Source organism: Pongo abelii, chromosome 19, assembly GCF_028885655.2.
Source record: "Pongo abelii isolate AG06213 chromosome 19, NHGRI_mPonAbe1-v2.0_pri, whole genome shotgun sequence".
NCBI classification, from domain to species: domain Eukaryota; kingdom Metazoa; phylum Chordata; class Mammalia; order Primates; family Hominidae; genus Pongo; species Pongo abelii.
Genome location: NC_072004.2, coordinates 60,463,682 through 60,480,928, shown reverse-complemented (window position 1 = coordinate 60,480,928; position 17,247 = coordinate 60,463,682). Strand labels below are relative to the sequence as shown.

Genomic DNA, 17,247 nt, shown 5'->3' with positions numbered 1-17,247 from the left:
CTCACAGCAATAATCACAGCACTTTGGGAGGCTGAGACAGGTGGATCACCTGAAGTCAGGAATTTGAGACCAGCCTGGCCAACACGGTGAAACACTGTCTCTACTAAAAATACAAAAATTAGCCAAGTGTGGTGGCGCACGCCTGTAGTCCAAGCTACTCGGATGGCTGAAGCACAACAATCACTTGAACCCATGAGGCAGAGGTGGCAGTGAGCTGAGATCGCACCACTGCACTCCAGTCTGGGCAACAGAGTGAGAGTCTGTCTCAAAAAAAAAAAAATGTATTCCATAAATATATATACCTACCATGTATCCACAAAAATTAAAAATAAAAAAAAAAGTTTTAAAGGAATGAAAACTACATTTGTGAGAAAGAATGGGTTTCAGTCTACTAGTCATCAGAAGCTATAGCATACCCATAGATGATACTTTACACCATAGGTCTAAAGAAGCAAACATTACGCCAATGCTTTTCAAACTTGACTGCATATCATCACCTGGGAAGCTTACAAAATATAGTGATGGCCTCCAGTTCAGAAGACTCTGAAGGGCTAGGAGGTGAGACAGAGGATGGAGGAAGGAGAAGAATAAGTTTTTAAAACTCCTTGGATGACTGTGATTTCTAGCAAGGTTTTGGGCCTTTGTAATTCTGTTTTCTAGATTGTTATACGCTGTTAGAGTAGGTAGACAACAGACCTGGAATCTTATCCAAGATCTGCCACCAACCTCTCTGACTCTCACTTACCTCATAGGTAAAGTGGAAATAAGATCTTTCTCATGGAGTATGTGTGAATATTAAATGAGATAATGTAGGCCATGTATCTAGCATAGTACCTAGCACACAGGAGCACCTACCACATAATAAATGTTAATTCCCTTCTCACTTTTACTTAAATAAGGCTTTTTTGATATTTAAAAATTTTAATGAGGAGCAAAAATCTACACATGGCATATGATTCTAGCAATGCTATTCAAAGTTAAAGAGAACCTAGTTTCTATTACACCTCTGGCAGGGAGACCCAGAATACTGAAGTAGGTACCTACAACTTTTTATTGATCCAGAATCTAGACATTGAAGCCAAGTTTGCTGAGACAACCACAAGCACTAAATTGTGCCAAGAAGATAATAAAGTACTTTGCTTCTAAACTGGCCTCTGGGCGCTGCGACAGTGTGTCCTAAGGAGCCAGGACAGGCACTTTTGTGGTTCTCTTGTGAGTGTGTCCCAGAGTGCCCTTGTGATTCAATGCTGTGGTTTTATTTTAAGCCCAGGAAACTGTCACCTTACTGGAAAAGGTAGCAGACTGCAAGCTATATGCAATATTGTAAAAGATATGGTGAAAAAAACTAGGACTTGGAGTCAGAGGTCTTGGAAAAATCAGATTCTGCTGGTTTCACTGACTCAGACAAGTCAGGCCACTTCTCTGAGCCTCAGTTCCCCTAAATAAAAATGAAGTGATTTGAATTAGATGATTTCTAAAGATCCTCTCAGCTCTAAAACTCTAGGATTCTGCATGTGAGGAAACCAGTAATCATCTCATAAATCTCAAATCCTGCTTGTAAAAGGAGCATATCTTTTAAATATCAGATTGTTTGAATAGTTTGAGTTTTTTTTGGACATTCTTTAAAACCAAAAGGCATATTCGAGTATTTCTTTAAACTGCTCATAGTCTGCTCTGAATCTTCCTTTTTTGAAAAGAAGTTTTGCCCTTTAGGGCTGTGCAGAATCCATTTCACAAGCAAACCATTCCCACCTAAATGGTGTGGTGCTCCAAAATCAATCCTTCACTCAGAGGAGGAAAGCTTTTACGTTCTTGTCGTTGGCAAGCCAAGAGCTATAGTATTGTTTTGAAAGTGCTTGACGACTATTAATAGCAAAATATGTGAACTCTGAATAATATACACAAGACTTAATTCTGAAAGCTAAACTTTGCAAAATGGTAAACGCAAACTATAAGTATACCTCCATACCTCACACACTTGTAGGATCTTTTGTAATTTTCAAGTTATTTTCAAGTACCTTATCTCATTCACCTATCACACTGACTGTGTGACTCAGGTATTATTATTCTCATTTTAGTGATACAGATACTGAGGCTCCACAAGATCAAGTGATTTACCCAAAATTAAAGAGCAGGGCTGGACCTCAAAGCCTGCCTGCTGACTCCAAGCTCAGTGTGATTTGTCACTACCCCATAGCTGCTGCTCTCATCATATCCTTAGTGTGCTTGATAGTATTGGAAAATAGCTCTCAGGTTTTTAAGTGGTAAGTCCTGGGGAATCAGTTAGTTTTTGTTTGGGGTTACTGAGCAAAGGCCTACCTTTTTACATACCTACTGGGGAGGAGTCCTAAAACTTCATCCAGTCCAAAGAACAAGTCCTGAATAATGGGATAGTATTCTAGTCTACAAGGCAGAAAAATGTCTACCCTTTGCCCTACTTGACTAAAGCATGCCAGCTTGGGAGGCTACCAAACATGTTGAGTCAACTATTTGGATCTGTTGAAACAGCATGCCATCCACTGTACCTTAAGTGGCTCTTTTTCCATGATACAATGTGAAATACTGTAGAAACGATGAAGAGGGCACAGAGTCCCATTCCATAAATCCATGCTGTTATCTTTTCCCAGCAGTCATCAGACAGCCGATGGAGGAGGGCACTGCCCACGATGGCCGGAACAATGAGGAACTGAGGGAAAGATAAAGAATGGTGAATGGAATATTCTGGCTTTTATGGAAGTGAGTCTTTTACTAAAAATACAGAGGTTTACCAGGAACAATTTTAGTAAAATAATCTTAGAGCAAGTATTTGTGTCTCCTGGATAATCATAACGAGAGCCAGATGAAGTTAGCTGCTACACTGGAAAGCAGGTAATACCATTCAGGGCCCAGGAATTGTGCCAACCAGTGGGGATACAATTAAGCCATCAAGGATGCAACATTATTCAGCTGTTGCAAAACAGATGTTCTTTATCCTAATTTCATTAAATAAGGACATGTTTCATTCTACTTTATAATCTGATTTAGAGTAATTACTTAAAATATTCAAATGCCAAGCAGGCAGGGTGTGGTAGCTCATGACTGTAATTCCAGCACTTTGGGAGGCTGAGGCAGGAGAATCGCTTGAGCCCTGGAGTTTGAGACCAGCCTGGGCAACACAGCAAGACTCTGTATCTACAAAAATTTAAAAAATTAGCCAGGCATGGTGGCAAACACCTGTAGTCCCAGCTATTTGGCAGGCTGAGGTGGGAAGACTGCTTGGGCCTGAAAGGTTGAGGCTATAGTGAGCCGTGATTGTACCACTGAACTCCAACCTGGGAGGCAGAGTGAGACCCCATTTCAAAAAACAGCCAAGCATATACTCAGATTTTTCAGGGAGGTCCTCATTTTAAAACATCTGTCCTATTGCAATAGAAATCTCAATATTTCACGACAGGATAATTGAACAAATCAAGTAATAGGTATTATAATGTACATAGCAACACACATATACAAAAAGTCAATTGTTGAAGTTATGTACCCTGATTTTCAGTTTGGATCTGTACATTCCACCAATTTGAGAGCTACTGCAGAGTGAAAGAGTTTTGGGGTCACTTCATTTTTAACAGAGCCTTTTAAGTAAGCAAGAGCAAACCATTTCCAAGGCCCACGTATTCAAAAAATCTTGAGAATTTTAGAGAGGATTTTGCTTTCTGCATCATATTTCATAGTCCACATGGTCACAGACTTTAATGTCTAGTCATATGTGTATGACTATGACTAGTAAACATCTTATAATGACAGAAGCTCCCAGGAGAATAAACTACTTTATTAGATATTAGAAAAAGCATACTTGACAAAGAATACAAATGTTAGCAATTTGCTTATCTTTTTTCTCCCCAAACCTACATTTGTCATCTTGCAACAGAATATTAAATCCTCTAGATAAGACTGGCATGAGTTTTTCAGATGCTGAAGTTTTCGTTGGCCCGAGCAAAATTAGAACATTAAATACAATTGCATCTCCTCTGGGAAGCAATGGCCACTGTAGGGGTGAGAGTCTATGGCTCCCCTTCCTATTTCAGAGGATTTAAGTACATTTAAGTACAATAAAGTTTTTCATAAAACAAAATGTATTTCATTTAAAGGAATGCCCTTTATCTTGAGATCATGTCCTTTCTACTTTTCATGTTAAAGTATCTTCTCTTCAACGAAATGATGACAATAGGGGTGTTTTGTCTCTGTTAGAAATATTACTAGTCCCTGAAATCCAAAAATTCAAGATATGGTTTAATAAGATTATATTTTCTGTTCTAAAAAATTAATATGGAGGTTTTGTCAGGTCTCCCTTAACTTAAGTTTACACAAGTGTTCCTTAACCTGTGACACACTCAGAAGAAACAAGTTAAGCTTTATTCAGGCTCATCCTGAGTAAATATTATTCCTAAAGGTAAGCTGTGTGTCTCAATATCTGAACCATTGTATTGTACCAATAGTTAAACTAGCCTGTTCCAAACACTCATTGTTAAAGAAGTAAACTGGTCTTTTCTCTATTTCTTGTTTTCAGACTGTATCCCAGCCACTATTTTTCCCTCAACGTCACTAAATGCAAGGGAATAATGAAACCACAGATAAAGTAAAAAATTTATAATGATATAAGAAAATGCCATTAATGTCACATTAACAGGAAAACTGAAAATACATACATATTCACAAACACCCCCAACACAGAGACACACACACACACACACACACACAAACACACACACAAAGAAATGTACTGAAGTGTTAACAGTTTATTTCTGGTTATTTTTGTTTTTCTTATATATTTTTCAGTATTTTTAAAGTTTCTTATAATAAGCATGTTTTGCTTTTACAATGCAGAAAAAAATTAACAAAAAATGTAGGGATCACATCAGCTTTTTCTTCACCAATATGGAATAACATCTCCTCTGGGAAGCAATGGCCACTGTAGGGGTGGGAGGCTATGGCTCCCCTCCCCATTTCAGAGGATCACTTAATTTTAAAAAGCATCTTTTTCAACAAATTGTGAACTCTCTTTGCCAAATGAACATAGTTGATTGTCTTGAAAAGGCGATTCATTTCATTCTAGGGGTGACAGTCTTCATAAATAGGTGTCTTTGGTTTTTCTATAACTAGGGTACATACTATTATTATTCCTTTAAAGAAGATCTTGTTGGAGAAAGCAAATCCAGGACAGAGCTGACTGTAGGTTAGAACACACAAAGCACTCTACATGCTTACATAGTTTCTGGTGACATGACCCAGAACTGATTTCCTGGTAGATAAGGTCACAGATGGGTACATACAACTAATTGTGCTGAGGTTACTAGAGATAACTACCCCTTCCTCCCGCCAAAGCCCCATGGAAAGGATGGCAATGGCGGAAAACTTGTACTCACTGCGTGTGTGTAACAGTTAGCAGCATGTTCATAGCAAGTTGGCTTGTAGCGGCCATTGGCTGGAGCTCGATGGTTCATGAACCTGTAAAAACAAAAAGAACATCATGTAAGAAAAACTCAAAGTGTGTGAAGAGCAATGAGGAAACCTGCCAGTGGGTAAGTGGTCTATTCTACGCGAAGAAGTGACTGGTGGAAATACCCAGTTGCGGTAATAAAGCCAAAGCCACTAAAGAGAGGAGTAAACTGAGCCAATAGCAATGATCCTTAAGCAAATACCCTAGTTTATTAGATTAAGCATTCTTTCAGTTTATTCAAAAGAAAAACCTTCCATAACCAAAAGCAAACTTCTACCACCAAAAGCAAACAGAAACCATATCCACCCCTTCAACTGGAACCCTCCTCCTCCATACACACACACACACACACACACACACGGTACAACTAAAAAAAAAAAATGAATTTTTCTAAATTTTATTGTCATTTAGTGAAAAGGGATACACTACATTTGAAAAACAAAGTTTCTATTTTCTCTCTTAAAATTTATGAAGCTTTATATAGGCACATCTTTAAACCCTACATCCCATGATTAACAGGCCTGTCCCACTAGTTTCCCTATATTGTATTACCAGACAGTTTAAATAAATGACACCTGGCTACCTCTAGGCAACTTAAAACCGGAGGTATGTTTTCACCTTTGTTCTTCCTGAATTCAAAGAGTCTGCTTCAAAAACCAAACACATGACTACTACCTGATTCTTTTGGCTATAAAATTCATATATACACACAAATGTGTGTACGTATCTAAATATCAAAATCTGTTACATATATAGACATATGCCTATATTCCACACTTCCCTTTAGGCTAACTTTGTGGCCATCAGTAGTACAGAGAAAAGCATGAATACCACAGAACCTAAAGAGAGGATAGCGTTCTTCCATTTCAGTATGCTGAGTGAGGATGCCCTCCCCACCAAAAACCCAACCCATACCAACAACAGGTTTCATGAGGGAGTCTGGATTAGTCTAACTAATCCTTTTTTTTCTCAGGAGGAGAGAAAAAAGCAGCTGTCTGAATAAAAGAAGAAAGAGGCAGATGCACAGAAACAGACGGACATTAAAAAAAAAAATTTTTCAACAGCATTCAGGTCGCAGAGGTCCACTGCATTCCTGTGCTTAAGAGTCTGTAAGACGTCAACAGGCTTTGCACAATAAATCATCCTTTTGCTCAAGCTAGTTTAAAGAAGTGTGAATAGGGGTTGGGGGTTGGTATTTTGTGCCACTAATGAGTTCTAACTACTCATTACCTTATTCATACACAAAATAAAAAATGGTAAAAGGCTGAACCAAATGGTAGAACCAAGTTGCCAAAAATTGGCTAAAATGCATGACCAAGCCATTTTAGGAGTACCAAGTTTATTAATAAAAGACCAGCCAATACTCTCTCCCTGAGTTAGGAAGAGCCTGTTATCCTTAGATCAAGTAAATAAAAATAAAGTGGCAGCCACTATTAACACAATACAGATAGTTCAGGTGGAAAATCCACTGGGGAATGAATTTGGGACAGTGAAGATATTTCACTTGGCCCACTGATGGGTTAAGATATTTCACTAGTGTACAAAATATGTACTTACTGAGTATAATCTACCAGATGGTTTGAAAACCAACTGTTAAAGAGAAATATACAGTTAGTAGCTTCAAAATTTATCCAAGCTATTCTCAAATATAGTTAACTATTATTAAGCATCGTCTTTTCTCCCCTGATAATATTTTAAATAATTTTACTAATTTCCTAAGGGACAAGAGTGTTGCTATACAGCTCTTATTAGCAAAAAAGAAAATAATTACACTCTTGGGAAGAATGCTTTAAAAGTGTCCCAAGTATTGGAGGATATACCACATCATTGTCCTGAGATATAACAACAGAGCTATAAGTAGCATACCCTATTAGGAATTTCCAAGGCTAAAGAGCAAGGCCCCAAGATGGCTGAAGTCAGATGAAATTGAAAGTGCTCTGTGTAGGGTGCAGTAAGTAGAATTTGTCTACCCACCACCAGGCTGCAGACTAAAATAGCAATTTATATCTCTGGCAGCCCAATCTAAAAATAGTCAAGCCATTACCCAGCAACAGGGACAGACTTTCACATTTTCTCCTAAAAACAAATAAACTGGATGGCCATGTTTGTGACAGCTTAGTCCCTAATCACCTGGAATAATTCACATTAAAAAATAAAAGTAGAAAGTTATGCAGAAAAATATCCCACCCATGGTGACTTAAGGCACTCTATCCTGATGCACAGGGCAAGACACGGGCAATAGGGAAAGATAAGGGTAACTATCCTGGAAGCAGTTCTCTAAATCTGGGGCTCAGTAGGATAGACAGCATAATTGTTCTGCTGGGAAAGTACAATACAATTTTCGCATTTCTCTTTAACCTGCCAGGGTGCAATCAAGCCTCCTCCACAGCCTCCTGAAGAAATCACTCCTAAGACCTAAATGGAAAAGCAGATGTAAAATGTAAATCAACTCCCACACTCTGGCCTTCATCTCTTCCCTGAAAAAAGAATGGGAAAGGTTCAAGTGCTGGTTATGGAAAACAGCATCTATTTATGGAAGACATCTCTATTTAAGGCGGAGTGGCCCTAATGGTTACTCAATGCTTGAGCAACCAGCAAGCTCTAGAGGGTTTGAAGGAAGGTGATTCAGTCCTGGGAGTGGGAGCTGCACTTAATAAAGCTACTAGTTAAGCAGAGTTTTTTTACTCATCCCTTCACTTTATCTTTCAAAACTCTCCTGCCTTCCCCCTTGCCCAACGTTCTTATCACCTCCTCCTTCCCCCGTACCCCTCTCCCATGCCATGACAGAATTTCAAAACCATGGAGGGAAAGAACAGATCAGAGACCTGGGAACACTCTTTAGCACACTAACACACTTTAAATTCAACCTAAAGCACTGTGCCCACTGAGTAGATCTGCAACCCACCAGCAGATCTCAGAGGCTGATCTCAGTAGATCAAATCCCACAAGTGTTCCTCATTCTCCAAGTGCAAGTACCATCAACACTACCTTCAAAATATATTTCAAATAAGTCCACCTCATCACTTGAGGTTAGGAGTTCAAGACCAGCCTGGCCAACATGGAGAAACTCCATCTCTACAAAAATACAAAAATTAGCCTGGTGTGGTGGCATGCACCTTAATCCCAGCTCCACATCTCCTATCTTAAATAAAGGCCTAACATCTCAGGTCTGTACAAATACAAAGTCTCTTAACTAGTCCTCCTGCTTGACCCAGTACAGACTCTCTTCTTCATATAGCAGCTACAGTTTTCCATTAGAAACAGATTAAGGGCTGGGCATGGTGGCTCACACCTGTAATCCCAGCACTTTTGGGGAGCTGAGGCGGGAGGTCATTTGAGCCCAAGAGTTTGAGACCAGCCTAGGCGATATAGTGAGATCCCATCTCTACACACACACAAAAATGTAAAAGTTAGCCAGGAGTGGTGGTGTATGCCTGTAGCCCCAGCTACTTGGGACTGAGGTGGAAGGACTGCTTGAGCCTCGGAGGTGAAGGCTGCAACAGTGATTTGTGACGGCACTACTGCACTCCAGTCTGGGTGACAAAACAAGACCCTGTCTCAAAAACAAACAACAAGAAAAAACCCAGATCACATCACACACCCCAATCCCAGCTTAAAGTCTGCCTCTGGCTTCCCAAAGTGCTTACAATAGCACCGTAACACAGTGTTCAGAGGCCCACAGGCCCTGAGTGGTCTGGGCCTCACTACCCCTCCAGTCTCAGGGTGGCATCTTTCTCTCTCTCCACCCTCTGGCTATACCACCTCCTTTCTGCTCCTTAAACACATCAAGGTTGTGTCTGCCTCTGGGCATGTGTACTTGCTGTTTACTTCTGTCTAGGATCTTCTCCAGAATGTTCAGCTCTCTTCTCATCTTTTCAGCTCAGCTCAGATGTCACCTCCTCAAGAGAGGTTTTCCAGACTATCCTAACTGAAGTATCATTTCAACCCTCCCCATCCAACCAGAGCCCTGTGTCACAATTGGTAAGACTTTGATTTGTTTTAGCTTATTTTTTATTTCATCTTTTCCCACTGTAGTGTGAATTCCACGAAGGCTGTCTTGTTCACCTTTCCATTACCAAACTGAAGTACAATGCCCAGCTTATTGCTAGAGCTTAATAATTGTTGAATGAATAGAAAGAATTCTAGCTACTGCTGAACTATTTTGTCTTAACAAAGATATCCCATAGTCAATTAGTTTTACTGTGGACACAGCAGGTTCTGTAAGTAAGAGAAACAGGCAGCCTTGGAACCAAGAGAACCCCGAATCTCACACACACAAAAAAACACTTAAAAGCCAAGACAATGGATATTCCAAGGGCCCCTTCAACATCACTTATGTTGCAACGTATAAATGGACCCCTCTTACTATTAGCTCTCCTTTATGACTGAGCATATTTGTTCAGGAAAAGCGTCTACTGTCAATAGTGCCGATCTTGACTTAATTATTAAATAAAGGAAGATGGCATATATAAGGAGACTACCCCATGCCTATGATTTAGTGCTTTAAGAACATGGAAAAAAAGACAATAGGTAGCCCTGTAAGACTTCTAATACTTTAGATTAAAATGCTTTCCCATATAATCAGTTTTGAAGCTAGCTACATGATCATGAGGTTGGGGCTGAGGAAAAGGGCTTCTTTTTCCTTGGATTTTTGGTTGCAAGACTGTTGAAATGCGTATACACCAACAAGAAGATACAGTAGAGCTCTGTGGATCTTATGCCTATATGCAATACACACAGATGTGGTGTGGGCAGGGAGTTAAGAGAGAGAAAGAGGTGAGCTAGCAGCATGAGTGGTGGAGAGACAGACATGAAGTTGAACTCTTGGGTCTACCCCTTCCTAGCTGTGTGACTATGGGCAAGTTCCCTTTTATTCTCTAAACCTATTTACTCTTCTATTAAATGGGTATAACATTTATGTCTTCCAGTTATAGTTGAGGATAAGTAATATACAAGTGCCCAGCCAGTGCCTGGCACAGACAAATGGCACTCAATAAATGTTAGCAGTTATTGCCATCAATCAGAGATGCTATGAAGGGGAGAGGATGACTTTGTGTTTGTCTATGTGTATGCAGGTATCTTGGGGATACTCAAGTGTGAAACAGATAAAATAAGGAAGATAAAATATGCCTCTGTGTTCCAGTGGAATTTTTCACATCCTAAGTTTGTTAAGAAGCCATCATTGCATAAACCCTCCTCATGCTCCTCCATCCAGTCCCAATAAATCTATCAGGAGGGAGGAAGCATGTCTCCCTTCAAAGACAGTGTGTCTCTCCCTCCAGTTCCTTTGTAATTTACCTACCTGGGAATGCTCAGAAAGATATATCATGAACACAGCATTAAAAGATGCAGAATAGTACTCTCAGCATTTTAATGTGTGAACCACAAAAATCAGGACATTCTCATTACATTACTTTTTGTTTATAGGCTTTATTTCCAAGTTAAAATTAATGCTTAGAAATATGTTTCCAACCTAGCCTATGATAGAGAACCAGGAAATTATGACATCACACAAATCTTCAAAGAAAATCAGGGTAGGTCTAGACGTCATCAAGAAAGAAACTGTTAAATATCCATTGAGAAACACACAAGCCCCCAAGAAAATTACAGTCTATGCCACACTAAAAGAAAATATCTGTATTTTTAATTTTTAAGTGAATAATAGCACAAAAATCACATTACAATTGTGCTAATAAGGAATGGAGAGATCAGTGTCCAGCAAAAATAATTAAAAAGTCAGTTCAATAAGCCGAGAGGGTAGCATCCTAAATGAAGTTGTTGTTGTTGTTGTTGTTGTTGTTTTAACAGTTTTAACGTGTGTGCAACAAATAATTGAACAGGGTTTTTTTTTTTTTCTTTCTTTTTAGAGACTCCAAAGGGATAGGTAAGAATGACAAACTCTTAATCAAATAAGGAAGGGGCAATTTCACAGAATATTGCCACTGTTCTCTGAAAACAGGAAGAGCACAGACGTGTAGAGAAGTAAAACCAAATCAAACAAACCGCATGCACAGGGCTTCACTGATCATGGCAGAGTGCATGTTACATTCTCTCTAAAAGCCCCTCCGGTCTCCATTTCTGACATCAGGTTCTAAAGTCAGAACACTATGGTTCCATTTTGCCCTTAGACACACCGATACGAAGTTCCACTGGGGGAACAGTGCCAGGCATTCAACACCCTGACTGATAAGCAATATATTCAGAAGTCAATCCAAGTCTTCAAGTTGATCCCCTTCCTGGTGGCCCAGACCATGGCAACTCTTCTGTGCATTTGTTGCCTCCTTTACCCTTTGGGACTGGGGGAGGAATGAGATGGGTGAGTGGGCAGTGAGGGCATGGAGATTGGAAAGAAAAAAAAAATGTGTACTTTAAAATTCTGATATAAAAGGTAGTGTCTAAGAACTCAACAACCTTCTTGGAAGATTTCATGCATTTCTTAAAATTTCCCCTGTCACTGCACCCCCAGCAAACCTGCTGGTGGTGAAGGTCCGGGAATTCACACAAAGGGATGCAGAGTTACCACATGCCCTGGAGAGGTGAACTTTCACCCACTTAAACAGAAAAGAAAAGCCCAGAGTTCCTCTGAGAGTCATGGGCTAACCTCCATCCATTGTTAGACGTGGAGCCCAGACGGGAATAAGGCCACGGCGCCCCCCAGCCCGGCATTTCCACCAGCTCTACAGTGAATGAGCAGTCGGCCAGCCTTCCGGTGGCGCCTCCACGGTTCCTCCTCCTCGTTTGCTAACACTGGCGCCTCCACAGCAGGTCTCGCCACCCGAAAGCTAACATGCCCCTTCGCAGAGCCCAAAAATAGCACCGCCCTGGGACGCTCAGCTGGAGAACCAGCAAGGCCCCTACACGGCCAGGCAGGGCTAAGCTGGCGGAACGTGCCTCAGTTTCCCTGTTGCTAGGGCCGTTCACAAAGCACCCAAAATGCCTAGCACCCCGCTTTACGACAAATCTCTCCGCAGGGCGCCACCCCGTTCCGCGCGCCCCGGGAGACCCCCCACCCTGGAGGTAAAGGGATGGAGGCCAAAGCCAGGTCGGAGGACTCGGGGGCGGTGCCCAGGGCTGGGGTTCGGGTTCCCAGAGAGAGCCAGAGCCCAGCCTGTAGAGGGGTCGGGAGGGTGAGCCCCAGGAGCAAAGGGATCCCGGGGAAGGAGGAGAGGCTTGGAGTCCCGGGTCCGGGAATCCATCCGAGGTCCGCAGATCGCGAGAGGAGACCCGGGTGAGGCAGGAGCTCCCATCCTTGGAGGAAGGGGATCGCCCAGGGACAGCAGGGTGGGGAATCCCCAGGGAGCTGATCCCTGGCCAAGGTGCGGGATCCACCCAGGATGAATCCAGGTGAGGAGCGGGGAACCGTGCGCTTAACGGCGGGATTTGGGGACCCGCTTCTGACACGGGCAGCGGGACCGGGACGCCATCCCTCTCACCGCTGGAATCGATTCTTGAACCGCATTGATCCTCTGCTCCTCCTCGGGGGCCAGGAGCTCCGTCTCGTCAGCACCGGCGGCCGGGCGCGCGGCCCTCATGGGCTTGGGCTGCTCCGGAGGCCGCCTGCGTGTCCAGCGGAACCCTTCGGCCGGGTAGGGTCGGAGTGGGCCAGGCCGGGGGTCGGGACAGGGATGGGGCCAGACCGGGCGGCTGGGGGCGGGAGGGAGGCCGCTTCAACGGCCCCGGCACCTCCCGCCTCCCGCCTCCCGCCTCCCGCCTCCCCGGCTCCTCCGCCCCGGGGCTCCTGCGCTCCGCCCCTGAGCCCGGCTCCGCCCCCGCCGGCTCTGTTCGTCTGCGTGCACCCGCGGTCGCCGGCGCGTCAGCGCGCAGGTCAGCCAATCGGCACCCCGAGCGGCGCGGCGGCTGCGCTGCCATTCATTCCCGCCGGGCTCGGGCGGCGGGGCGGGGCCTCGCTGGGGAGGGGCGGGGCGAGGGGAAGGGGAGGAGCGCGGGAACGCGGCGCCCTTCTGTAAGAGACAAGTTGGAGAAGAGACCGAGGGAGGGAGAGAAGTGGTGAAGGAGGGGATGGACCAGGAAATCTTAAAAGCATGGTGAAGAACATAGCAGCAAACAAGCAACCCTACCTCATTCATTTTTTCTTCATCATTCATTTCTCCATCCCTCCATTCATTTATTCCTTCATCATTTTGAGGGCCAGCTCCCGCGAGGCTATTGTGAGAGGATCCAGGGCAGAATGAAAAACCTGTCCTTGTCTGACCCGTGAGGGAGTTGAGGTCTCTGAGCGTCTTCTAACTCTGAGATTCAGTGAGATCCACAAACGGAGGAATCCTCTGCAAGGATCCTTTTATGTTATCCTCCAGTTTATTTTTTATTTTATTTTATTTTTATCCAGGCAGCTTTCAAATAAACAAGTAGACTTGAATCAGGGTCCTGTCGCTAAACCTTCTAAACTCAGAGGGCTTCCTGGAAGAGAGGTTCAAATAAAAATGAATGAATGGGCCAGGTGCTGTGGCTCATGCCTGTAATCCCAGCACTTTGGGAAGCCAAGGTGGGCGGATCACCTGAGATCAGGAGTTCGAGACCAGCCTGGCCAACATGGTGAAACCCTGTCTCTACTAAAAATACAAAAATTAGCCGGGCGCGGTGGCGGGCGCCTGTAATCCCAGCTACTCGGGGGCTGAGATGGGAGAATCACTTGAACTTGGGAGGCAGAGGTTGCAGTGAGCCTAGATTGCGCCACTGCATTCCAGCCTGGGTGACAGAGTAAGACTCTGTCACACACACACACACACACAGAATGAATGAATGGGTGATCTGTCGAGCCTTTCCAGGATCACCGATGGAAGTTACATGTGTTCCCTTCCAGGTATCGTGTCCATACCCAGCCCCCAGCCCGCAGGCTAGAGACTCTGGAGGGGCATGAGGCCAGCCTGCTAGGAGTGCTCATTCGACCTACAGTGAAGCATTGGAAAGCCAGGGAATTCTGTCACCCATAATTCTAGTTCCCTTTCCTTGAGCCTTCCAGAGAGGTGCTTTCCATGCTTCAATCTTCCCAAGAGCTCCTCCAGATGGGCATTATCCAACTTACTTTACAGATGAGGCTGAGGCTTATAGTGGTCAGTAAACTTGCCAAAGGCAAAACTAAGGCTCCTACCTACCTTTCTGTAACATTAAAGACCCAGCTCCTTTCAGTATGTCAGACTGTCTCCCTGTTTTAAAGCAATACACTTCTCTAAAGCAAAACAAACAAAACAAGACTTCATCCACCCGCACCCTCAACACTAAATCAGGAAAATGAGCCTGGAATGAAAGTCTACTTCTTATCAGCTATGTTGGGCCACTGGGCTAAACCATCAGTGCGGAAGGGGAAGGTAACAAAGGAGATAGCTAATAAAGATAGATGAAAAATAGCCATGTGAAATAACATAAGAAGGGTTAAAAAAACCCAAACAAACAAGGAAGCTCAATTGTAACAGATGTACCGCACTGTTGGGGGATGTTGATAACAGGAGAGGCTACGTATGTGTGGGAAATCCCTATACTTTACTCTCAATTTTTGAGTGATCCTAAAACTTCTCTGGAAAAAAAAGGGGGCCAGGCACGGTGGTTTGCGCCTGTAATCCCAACAGTTTGGGAGGTCTAGGTGGGAGGATCGCTTGAAGCCTGGAGATTGAAACTAGCCTGAGCACCAAAGCAAGAGTTCATCTCTAACAACAACAACAACAACAACAAAATTAGCCAGGTGTTGTGGTAGGCACCTGTAATCCCAGCTACTTGGGAGGTTGAGATGGGAGGATCACTTGAAACTGGGCCACAGAGTGAGATCTTGTCAAAAAAAAAAAAAAAAAAAGGAAGGAAGGAAAGAAAGGCAGTGCTGATACATGTTACAACATGGATGAACCTTGAAAACACTATGTTAAATGAAAGAAGCCAGTCACAAAGAACTGCAGATTGTATGATTCCATTCATACAAAATTCCATTTATATGTCCCAGAACAGGCAAATCTATAAAGACAGAAAGTAGATTAGTGGTTGCCTAGGGCAGGGGAATGGGAGGGGACTGAGAAGTGATGGCTAAGAGGTACAATGGTTCTTTTGGGGTCTAATGAAAATGTTCTCAAATTGTGATAATGGACGTACAATTCTGCGAATATACAAAAGCCACTGAACTCTACACTTTAAGTGGGTAAATTGTATGGCATAGGAATTCTATCTTAATAAAGCTGTTAAAAGATTTTGAAAAATTTTAGTTTCTGTAAAAAGGTTGAAATAAAAATATCTGGAGCACAGAGATTGTCTTATTCATGTTTGTATTTCTTGGATACTTTTAACAGAAACACACACAGTAGGTGCTCAATAAAGTTATTTATATGAACTTAATTGAAAAATAACAAAACAACAACAACACAATGAGCCAACAGATGCCAGATCACATCTTATTAGTGATGTAGGAATGTGCAGAGATAACAAGTGAACTGAGTATGATGAGCATAATGAGGAAGGGGTGCCAGAGAGAAGGAAGTCTGCAGATGGATTTTGATTGAGATGCTGGCTGGGTATCACTTAGCACAAACTTTCCCACTGGGAGAATAGCTTGAACAAGGAAGAGAAGTGGTTGGTATGAGGAAAATTTTTGAGACGCTACCTAGGTTTGGAAACATCAATGAGAATGATATTTACCCAAGGAAAAAGAAATGAATGAGATAAAAAGTCAGATTAAATCAGATGAAATAAAACACCTTGAACTACAGTGGTCTCTTCCACAGAAATGCTGGACTATCAACTAAAGGTGACTTAAACAAATATGGTCGCAATTTTAAATTAACCTCATCTTTCCTGAAACCTACCCCCCAAGGTAAAAGCAAGCCACAAAATATAAAAAGAAAACACAAGAAACAGCTTTAAATGAATCATGTAAACACCTGCCACATTTTTTTTAGTGAGGTGTTTAGTGAATCTGTTTCTGAGGAGCAATCCCAAGTATGATTGCAGCAAAGAGTTACTCAGTTTGATTTAGAGATTAGTGTTGTGAGAGCTGAAGACAATGGAAAATGTTTTGCATTAGCAGAATGTGACATTTTTGTTGAGCTCAGAGTTATAGTTCTTCTTTCTGCAAAACTGCAGATGTATATTTGCATGGGCATCACCAGTGCCTATAAGAAGGAGTTTGTGATAGAGCTAACTCCAGGTGCAGTAGAACAGATGCCAGAGGAAAGTTTTAGGAGAGCAAACACCTGCTCTGCTCACGGAGGGATACAGAGTTCCTGGATAGGATGCCATTCATACGAGGAAGCACCTGGAACCTGCTCCCCTAGCTTTGATCATCCAATCTGAAAGTAGCAGCTTTTCTCCAAACTTTGACTCTAGACACCTCCGGAAGACTTGACTGAACTTCCAATCTCATCCGGTGTTCTGTAACTGGCTTTCAATCTGTTTTGGTTTTTTTTCTGTTTTTTGTTTTTGTTTTTGTTTTTTTACAAATATGACCGAATAAAGCAAGTTTTAAAATGAAGATGCTCCCAGTCTTTCCTTCTTTTCTGAAAAGAAGAATGTTGTCTTTTCCTACTTGGTTTTCTGCCCACAATCGCTGACCTTTGAGTAGTGCTTTTGTCTCTCATGCCCCATTGCTAGACTTGCTTGATAAAAACTGGATAAAGCAATGGGAAGAAAAAAAGATCTACAGAAAAAGCAAAGGACTTAGGTAGATGGGCTATATTTATCACCCTGATGAAGATGAATAAGAAAAGAAATCCATACTCTGGGAGATACTGGTCACGATGTTTTGAGAGGTGGGTTGGAATTTAGCAAAATAAAAGGAT

At 42.5% G+C, this 17,247-nt stretch overlaps 1 protein-coding gene and 1 long non-coding RNA gene across 2 annotated transcripts in view; both read right to left on the bottom strand.

Moving 5' to 3' along the window:
• MMD (monocyte to macrophage differentiation associated) overlaps window positions 1-13,203 on the bottom strand; it is a 29,276-nt gene extending 16,073 nt beyond the window's left edge. The window contains exons 1-3 of the mRNA XM_024235453.3: window positions 12,907-13,203; window positions 5,400-5,481; window positions 2,526-2,686 (exon numbers count right to left, since the gene is read on the bottom strand). Of these exons, the coding sequence (XP_024091221.1) occupies window positions 2,526-2,686; window positions 5,400-5,481; window positions 12,907-12,932 (269 nt within the window). The 5' untranslated portion in view covers window positions 12,933-13,203. The remainder of the gene's footprint in view (window positions 1-2,525; window positions 2,687-5,399; window positions 5,482-12,906) is intronic.
• On the bottom strand, window positions 11,306-12,898 carry LOC134760485 (uncharacterized). Its single transcript, XR_010137963.1, has 2 exons — window positions 12,075-12,898; window positions 11,306-11,769 (listed from the first exon to the last, which is right to left on the bottom strand). It is a non-coding gene; the product is annotated as an uncharacterized LOC134760485 (long non-coding RNA).
• Window positions 13,204-17,247: the final 4,044 nt, after the last annotated feature.